Raw genomic sequence first — 10,207 nt, forward strand, 5'->3', positions numbered from 1 at the left:
TAAAATTAATTTAAAATTTAGGCAAATCATTATTGAATTACCTTGGAATCATATTTTGACCAAACTGCTACTAAAAAGATTTTTGGAAGATTATTGATTGACCGTGTGTAAAGATGAAAGGAATATGGTCCGGGTGCGGTAAAAAAAAACTCAAATAGTAGAATTATACTATTTTATTAATAATATTAAATAGTATAATTCTACTATTTGAGTTTTTTTTTTACCGCAACTGGACCATATTCCTTTCATTAAAAAGATTTTTATTCATATATTATTTTTGTAAGAAGATAGTCCGTGTGGTGGTCAATAAACGTATCAAAATAGTAGTATTGTCATCTTTATTTCAATCTAACAGCCCTGATGAAGCCCTGTAAAGTTGGGCGAAACATTGGTTAACAATAAATAGTTTTTTTTTACTATTTTGATACCTTTATTGACCACCACCCTACAATCAACTATCTTCTTCCAATATATTATTTTTCTTTATACATTTGAGAAGATGTTAAAAAGAATAAGGTGTAGAAAAATAAGTATCATTATAGGAAGTCATTTTTATCTTTTTGTACACGAAAATGGATGCAAAAACAAAATTGAGTCATAGTTAAAATAATTTGGATTGTTAATATTAAATTTTTTTTTCAGTTTTCTAATTCTGTTCTTCATATGGAAATAAGCTTGCTTGAATTGTTCCTTAAATCAATCAGGTGATTTGGTTTGTTTGTACATAATAAAATGATTTAGTAAGAATAATGTGAAAATTAAAGATTCTTTCATTACTTGAAGAGAAAAAACAAATACATTTTAGAAAATCACACATTTTTTGTAACCGATAATATTTTCACCATTTTTTACTATTTTATTAAAAAAGATATGATTTATCTGAAATGTAAATATTTCTATGGATCAAATATGAAATATATAAAAATGAAGATCCATTCACTAAAATTATTTTTATTTTTACATCATTAAGAAAGATTGATCAAATTCAAAAATATCAAATAAATACACAACTGAAAATAGATTTTTACCTGGAGAACATGGTGATTAAGGCCTGAAGCTGGAGATGAAATGGGAAAGAAGCTGACACCATGATCGTTTGGCAACGGCTGAACTGGCCTATAACTGTCCATTTCATTTTCTGCATCCTCGTTATCTTCTGACATATAAGGTCGTTCAACCGACTCAGTATGGATTGTACTACAAAGTAAAATACAAAATTAGAATCATTTTATAAAGTTGTAAATAAAACAATCATAATTTAAGTCTGGAAGTTGTTGGGGGTAAGCAGTTCTCTTTTTCTCAATAAGCTAATCATTTTCAATAAAACTTCTAAGGAAGGAAATCATTCAATTTTGATCAAAATTCATTTTCTAAAAAAAAAAAAAAATCTTTAATCAATTACTAACATAACATAGATGGCACTACATCCTGTCACTGAGACTGGGCCTTCTCCAAAAGCTTTTGCTAGTCCTTACGATCAGCTACAGCAGCTCTCCAGTTTCAGACTCTCAGTAGAGTACATGCATCCGATGTCCCTGAGCTCTCTCATCTTACATTTGGCCTGCCAACCTTTCTTTGTCCATACATCTTTCCAGACAGCATCTTCCTCGGTATCACCGAATCATCCATATGTGCCTGGCCCATCGAAGTCATTCCATCTTGATAAACTTGACCAAGCCTATATCCTTATAAAGGCCAGCGAGTTCAGCATTTCTCCTTCTTCTCCTAACTCCACCCTCTCTAAGAGGACCAAAAATCCTTCTCAAGATTGATCTTTCAAAGATCAGAAGCCTATTTTCATCTTGCTTCTTAAAGTCCCATGCTTCTGATCCATAAGTTAAAACAGGGCTGAAAAAGCTTTTTTAAAGAGTGATCTTGGTCTTGTTAGAGAGGAACCTGCTTTGCAAGGCCGAGATGTTTTCGGAGTTGATCTCAGATCCGAGGTAGATAAAGTAACTGTTCTATACTCTTGGCATTTCTCCAGCATCAGCCTCAGTGAGAACAATTGTTGCAATATGGACCTCCCTCGCCTAAGATGATATTTGCCTATCTACCTACTGGCATGAGGAACTAATCTCTCAAATAGGATGTTGGAGAGAACTTTATAAGCACATGAGAGGAGCATTAAGCCTCGATAATTTAATTAACAACTAATTGTATTAATTTCAAATGATTTTAAATAGTTATATTTGCTTGTGACTGACTAGTTTTAATGAAGAATCTAATATGACTAGTACGTGTAGAAAATGTAGACAAAAAAAAAATGTATGTGTCATATTTGAAACAGAATGGTGATCAATTAATTTTTCTCTAAGTGCATGAGAAATTTTACCTACCTAAGGAAGGTGCAATAAAACTAATGATAAATTTAATATAAGAAAAATATCAAGTAATTTAGAAATTAAAAAATAGAAAAAAATTGTTTTTCTTTTAGAAGTTACTTAATTTATTTTAATTTTTCAATGTTCTGGTGAGACATATGATTTCGTTTTATATTTCCTTAAAAGTTAGTTTTATTATTTTTTTTTTTTTTTTTGTTTTTTACAGAATTAATAAAATAATCCTATAAATTAGGTCAGATATTTTACTTTACTGTATTTAATTTATTAAGAACATATCACAGAAGCATACATTCAATGTACAATATACCACACAATTTTGCGATAGTTATTAAAAAAATATGCCATTCAATGAATACATAATCATCCAAGAGTTGAAAATAAAATAAATATATTTTGCAAACATTTTAATGATGACAAAGTCACAATTAATTATGTTTCAAAAGTGCACTTATTCAAAATAAAGTGGCATTCAATACCTTTAAAATTTATTTGATTAAATTTTAAGATTTATTATAATTTTAATAACAAATATGAACATTGTTAACAAAGGTTATTTCTATGTATATAATTAGTTATTTTAAAATATTGAATTCATTCATAGTTTTAATAAAATAATTAATTCTATGATCTTTGATTTTATAAATGTACATTAATATTTGCTATTTTGTGTTACCGCGATAACAGATTAAAAATAATTTTTTTGCAATGATTTAAAACTGAAATTTTGACCACGTATTCATTCGTTTTGAATATTTTATAACTTTATTCATTCCTTATAAATTATGTCCACTTATGTAAACATTATTTTACTTACCTAGTTTTTCATAACAATTTCCTAATTAAAACTTGATAAATAACAAACATACTAACTATGTATACATTGATTCTTAAAATAAATAATATGATGTATCAAACTCAATAATTAATATTAATCAGTTTTGTAGCAAAAGTTATTCATTGATTGACAATAATATTAGATCCCTCTAAATAATTCTATCATGTTTTCCTTTAACTTCTAACTCTTAGATCCGCAAAACAAATAAAAAGATTAAGTCAGGATTTGAAAGCATATATATAAAATGATTGTTTTACTTTATGATTTATTAGTTTTGTTATGATTTTGAAATCATTATAATAATATATTTTAATGATTTAAAAAAAAAAATCATATCAAAATACAACATGTATCAAAACCAATATAACATAAAACATATTGAACAATATGATTCATTTTACTTTTAGAATACGATCTTCTTGATTTATAGATCAATAAATCAATATTAAACTAATATAAGGTTTACAACTGCTTTTATATAACTTCTTATTTCTTCATGTTTCAATATTTTTATAGCATCTCATAAATGAGGTTAGTAACCTTTTAGTCCAAGAACCCAAGAAGAGAAAAACAGAAATTATTTCATTCAAATTTTTGACTAATTTAATGAAAATTATATACAGTTAAAGTAAATTAATAATTTTGATAACCATGATATTAAAAAACAATGGTAATACAAAAACAAGGTAGGGGAATAAAAATTGGTGGCTGTTCTAACAGTTACTAGAAATTCATTTTCGAGTTCTTTAAACTTAAAAAAAAAATTATGTCTCATTTTCTGTTGGAAAATGGTTAATCACTTACCTTTACTACTCAAGGAATGTGGTAAATGTCATTAAAAAGTAAATAGTGAAATATTTAAAGTGCATATCCACTGAAGATTATTTTATTTAAGAAAAACAATTTACACTCATATTTTATTCAGAGCTCCATATACTTAAAACTACCTAGAACACTAAAAACTTACATAGCACATTATTTAAATTAGAGTAAATTTTCTAAAATATGAGCAATAATAGAGCTCTTTATGTTCAATAGTTCTCAAAATAAAGTTTTTCAAAAAGCAATATTTTTTTCCAAAATTCAATATTTTGGGAAATATCATGGGAACTACTGCTACTACAAAGATAAATGTTATAAACTACATTATAGTTCATCTTTATATCAAACAGGTCCTGAGAAATAGATTTTTATGAGCCAAAAGTTTTTTCTAAACAGCGAGAAATAAATATTTTGTGGATTTATTCAGGTGAATGTTCTGGAAACTAGCTAGTTCTATTCTTTTGACTACAAATCAATTGAGGGTTCATAGCCATCTTCACATTATTCATAGAGTAATTTCAATAATGTTTTCCAAAATAAATTCACAAAATATTAATTTTTGTAATTTGGAAAAAAATGTTGCTTTTTGAAAAACTGTGTCTCGAGAACTATTGAACATAAAACGTTCTTTAAATATAATTTTTACAATTTCATGAGACTGGTATTTATTTATTAGATAAATCAAATGGTATCCTTGTTCAGTCTCAACAGTCTTTATTATATTATTAGTCCAACGTTTCAGCCATCCTCAAGAACAATCTACAAATATAAATTGAAACATATTTATATGTTAGTGATAGTGTAGATTAATAAAAAATTAAAAGTTTTAGAAATTAATGAAGTTATTAAAAAATAGGGTGTTTTCACTTATAATAATGACCTGGGCAGAATAACCTGCAAAACATTTTTAAATTTTGATGAGAGGTGAGAATTTATATTTGAAGATTATTCTTGAGGATGGCCGATTTGGCTGAAAATTGGAACTATTAATATAATAAAGATTGTTGAAACTAAACAAGGATACCATTTGATTTATTTAATAAATAAAAAGTTCTATTAGGGCTCATATATTAGCAATTTTTCTCTATTTTGAATGATGTTATATTAAGATTTTTTGTATAAAGTATGGTAAAACATATTATATTAATGATGAATGGAATATGGTCCGAGTGTGGTCAAAAACCACACCCGGACCATATTCCATTTTTGACCGCACCCAGACCATATTCCATTCATCTATACACACGGTCAATCAATAATCTTCCAATATTACATTAACATTATAAATTATATCATAAATCCCTAATTTATGGTTTATTTAACTTTAAATGTTGGGGGACTCTGTACTATCTAAGCTCAGATAAAAGTTGTTCTGGTACTTCAAGAACAAATTTGTTTACCTTTTAAATGAGGTTAACTTTTTATAGCTTTAATTAAGGGTATCTAGAATTAAGATATTTATTAGATCTAATAATAAAAAAAATAATTTGGAAGTGGTTTCTGATGGATTGACTATTGTGCATGGTCAAAGTGGTCACAAACAATAGATTATTCCATCGTTAAAAAACCAATGTAAACCAATAATGATCAAGATTTAAAAATATTACTTTATTTAATGTACATTATTAAGGTAGGGTATGTTAAAGTATTTCAATCAGTTTAAAATAAATAAATAATAATGTATTAAAAACCAAAATAACAGAGTTCAACCAATCAAACTAACTTAAGAGTGAAATAGCATTGCTTTTTGAAAAACTGTGTCTCGAGAACTATTGAACATAAAAAGTTCAATTAGGACTGATATATTAGCAATTTTTCTCTATTTTTAATGATGTTATATTAAGATTTTCATGTTGTAGATAGTTTTAAAAATATGAAGCTCTGAATGAAAAATTAGCTTTTTACAACATTTTTAAACAACTGACATATTTTATCCACCCCAACTATGGATGGTAGAGTCATCAATTTTGACAATTAAATATATGTATTTTTTATTAAAGTAATCAAAAAATTAAATGAAAAGTAATTTCATAATTCATAAGTAATTCTGATTCATTTATTCCCCTAAGAATAATTAGAATGAGCAATTGAGAGCCAATTTTCTGGCATAAAATGGTTTAATTACTAAGTAATAACAGAATAAATATAATAATACAGAAAATAAAATTTATAAAAAAAAATACTGAAGTTTTAGTCTTGATATTTATAAATAATCAATACATAAAATAGTCATTAAGTCAATATTGAAATAAATTTAATGAATAAAATATATTAAAGGAAAAAAACAACAACACATACCCTGTTGTTTTATTGATGGATGTTGGATGAGTATTCCAGCACAAAATAGAATGGATTATAAAAGATTTTTTGAAGGAAACCGTTCCATGAAAAGGAATGTACAAGTCTGTGGGTTGGGATCTCATATTTAAGGAGTGGATAGAGGAACACTGGATAAACAAATTGAGGATATAGTGAGGCTTTTTAGTTTTAAATGTTCTAAAGAAATACATCCCAAAGAAGTATTTCAAATGGAAATGAGGGTGAAGCCACTTATATTCAGCTGGAGACATGAGAGTGTTTAAGGATTAGCGAGAGGGGTGAAATAACTTGTTTTTTTACCCAGGGCTCTTGGACTATTTTATTTGCCATATATGTCTAATGATGTAAAAGTAATTTAATAACTATACCTGAATTGTTCTCTAAGAGTTTCAACATCTCGCACCCTTTTATGGTAATGCTGGTGAAAAGATGCAATTTTGTCCATCACAGCCTGAGTTTTGTAGATTTTGTCAAGGTTGATGAGCCCACCTGGGCCAATTCTGGTGAAGTAGTGATCCTCCCCGTTGTAATCAGAAATGAACTGTAAATAATTGAATAATATAAGAAATAATAAATTTTGTTCAAATATATAATTGATTCAATACATATATTTGAAAACATTTCTTAATATATTTATTTTTAACTTTTGGAAGATTATTAGTTGACCCAATAAAATTGATTGCAGGAAGATGGTCTGGGTAGGGGTAAAAAAGATACAAAAATATCAGAAAAAAATATTTATTAATAATTGAATATAAATAATCAGTTGTAATCCTACAACCTAAGTTCAAAAGGTTTTTTTTTTTTTTTTTTTTTTTTTATTAAAACTTAATTTGTTTTTCTTTTTCAGGAATTTATACTATTTTTATTATTTCATTATTCATTATGTCATCTGAACAACGTTACAGGGTCTTCTACCCATAATCAAGTTCTAAAGTAAAAATATTTACAATTAACATTTAGTTACAATCAATAAATTTTACATTGTATTATAATGATTTTTTTTTTTGTATACATTTTCACACAAATAATTTAATATTTTACTATATATACATCAACATCACTAACTTATGATCATCCGCAAATTTAAAATGTTTTGAGATTATGACAAATTTCCTAGTTATTATTCTTATTTTTCTTACCTCACTATTAATTAGTGAATATATGTGATCTTAATTGAAAGGTTGTTCTTATGATATAATGAATAAAGAAGTAATACAAATATAATTCAGAAAAAAAATAAATAAAGTTTCGTCTCACATTGCAGGACTTCTCATGGCTAAATGAGATCAAGATACAATTGTTGTAAAGTATGATAAGACAACCAGAATATACAACGAGAAGTGGGTTGAACATTTGTTAGTATTAAATAGTTTTTCTGTTTTTTTGGAACCTTTATTGAAAGCCGCCAGAACCATCTTCCTACAGATATATTTTTAATAATATTAGTTTTTGAAATTAAATCTTTTGTATAATATTAAATTATAAATTGTAGATATAAAAGCTACAAGAAAGAAAAAAATATTCAATAAAAAAATAGGTGGGAAAAATAAGCAGAATTTTAAATATATTATTACAAATAGACCCAAAAGTTGTTTATTTTAAAATTGTTCTTAATATTGTGAATGGGGTGAAGATGTGATTATTTGAAAATATAGAAAAGTTTGTAATGTTACAGAAGTGTGTAGTATATAAATATGCAGAGTAAAATTGTGATTATATTATTTTATATTAATATGATTCAAAAGGAAGGACACAATGAGATAAAGTACGGAACAGTACCATTCGGAATAACCTTAGAGTCCAGCCGGTTTGTCTCCTAGCATCTTGACTAGAGCATCCTAGAGAGGCACAATCTAAGATGGCTAGGACACCTCCTTTGGATGGACCAGGAAAGAACTGCCGGAAAGACATATGAAACTTGCGAGGTGGAAAGAAGGCCAAGAGGAAGATCTCGCATTTCCTGGGAGGAGAGTGTTATGGAGGCGTTCAGGAGGCGGGATATGGACTGGAGTAGGAGAAGGGAGATGGACCAAGAGCGAGATGTCTGGTCCAGTGCAAGTAGTTAAGGGGATAAAATGATTATGATGGTTCAAAAGAATTTTTTAATAATACTAGGGGGTACCACCTGTCCTCCCCCCCCCCCAAGGCATAAGGATGGACCAATCCACATTTTTCAAATTATATATGATATATATAAACAAATTAACATATATTATTATAAAGGGTGGGTGTTATTCCAGTTAAAGTTTGGATGATTTGATTAATGAACCTTTTTTTTTCATCAGTTAAACTCAATTTTTTATGACCCATCTTTATTATTCCACCTTACACGTAAAATAAAATATTACATGGTGATCACTAAAAACATTTTTATATAATAGAGAGATTTAATAATAAAAAAACAAAAAACAAATAACCAAAATAAAGTTCTTTATTATGAATACTAATTAAATATTTTAGTATGCTTATTATTATCAGTGATATCAAGGAATAATAGATTATTATTTATTTTAATGTTGTGAAATATATTTATAAAATTTATTGTTTAGAGGTATATACTAATTTTTTATTAATATTAAGGAATCCAAGAAATATATGTATAGTTAGTTTTATTGCTTATATTTACAATAATTCATATATTATCAACTGACAATAAATACATATATATAATTTTAATCAAAATTGATTTCTACATAGTAAGTCAGTTGAAATGTTGAAGAAATATATATTTCATAAACATAATGATCCTGAGCAAATAGGATGGATGTAGTAAAAGTTATATTTTACTTTTTCGGCTGAATTCACTACCTACCTTCTTCCTTGTGCGTCTACGACACCGCGACAATAGCCAAATGATATCATTCATCATTCTCGTCAATATCTCCGCTATCGTTGTATACGATATAGATAAGGCTTGATAAGGTAGTTTTGGTGACACTTCACACAATTTATCACTTCAGAAGCACAATAACTACAACCGAATTATAAATGACTCACAACGAGGATTCGCCAACATTAATAAATAATCTCAACTTCGTCTAAACAGTATTCTATGCAAACATTAGAAATGTTAAGTCAGAGACTTCGGAGTTCGCACTGTTCTACGGAATCTATTGAGATCAAGTAGAACAAGAATCTAGTAATAAAGACAAATGTCATGGAATTGTACCTCGTAGATATCTAGACATCTAGCTAGTCTATATAGTTAATCGGGATTAATACTGACTAATCCGTACCAAGATCTCTATGTCCAATATCTAGTACTAATAGTCCGGGAGTCCGTGCAGAAAAACGTGACATTTTACACAAACATTCATTTATTTAAAAAAAAAAAAATATATATATGTCCCTGAAAAAGAGGTAAAAAATAGACATATAGAAATAGACAATACAAAATGGCGCCCATTCAAAAATGGAAGTGAATGGAATAAAAATGATATATTTAAGGCCAGCCCAAATCTTTACAAGGGTTATTTCCCAAAAGCAGATAAAGTATAAATAAAATAAATATTTTCTTGTGCTTATCAAATATTTTTTTATATACATGAAATTTATTAGTATATATTTTTTTAAATTAAAAGCAAGATTATTTTACCAAATTTAAAGTACAAACGAAATCTCCAATGTTTCGACAAACATGCCATCTTCAGGAACAATTTTATTATTATTTAGATTTTTAACTACATTTCTAAATCGACACTAAACATATGTTCAATATCAGATCAGCCAGGTGGGCCTTAAATGGTAAATATAAGAGTAAGATTTTTTTTGTTTAACAATTGATCATTGGGCGTATTGTCTCGTGTAAAAGGCACTCCTAACTATTTACAAAGCTATAAATATTGCACAATTATGAATAATAACGATGAATTATAAAATACATATA

At 27.3% G+C, this 10,207-nt stretch overlaps 1 protein-coding gene across 1 annotated transcript in view; it reads right to left on the reverse strand.

Moving 5' to 3' along the window:
• Positions 1 to 10,207, reverse strand: part of LOC106679946 (uncharacterized) — a gene marked incomplete at its 5' end in the record, with an annotated part of 308,178 nt that overhangs the window by 20,283 nt on the left and 277,688 nt on the right. The window contains 2 exon segments of the mRNA XM_067051769.1: positions 1,029 to 1,197; positions 6,687 to 6,859. Coding sequence (XP_066907870.1) covers positions 1,029 to 1,197; positions 6,687 to 6,859 — 342 coding nt within the window.

This window comes from Halyomorpha halys, unplaced genomic scaffold (assembly GCF_000696795.3).
Source record: "Halyomorpha halys isolate HHAL.00 unplaced genomic scaffold, Hhal_1.1 Scaffold235.1, whole genome shotgun sequence".
Lineage (NCBI taxonomy): Eukaryota > Metazoa > Arthropoda > Insecta > Hemiptera > Pentatomidae > Halyomorpha > Halyomorpha halys.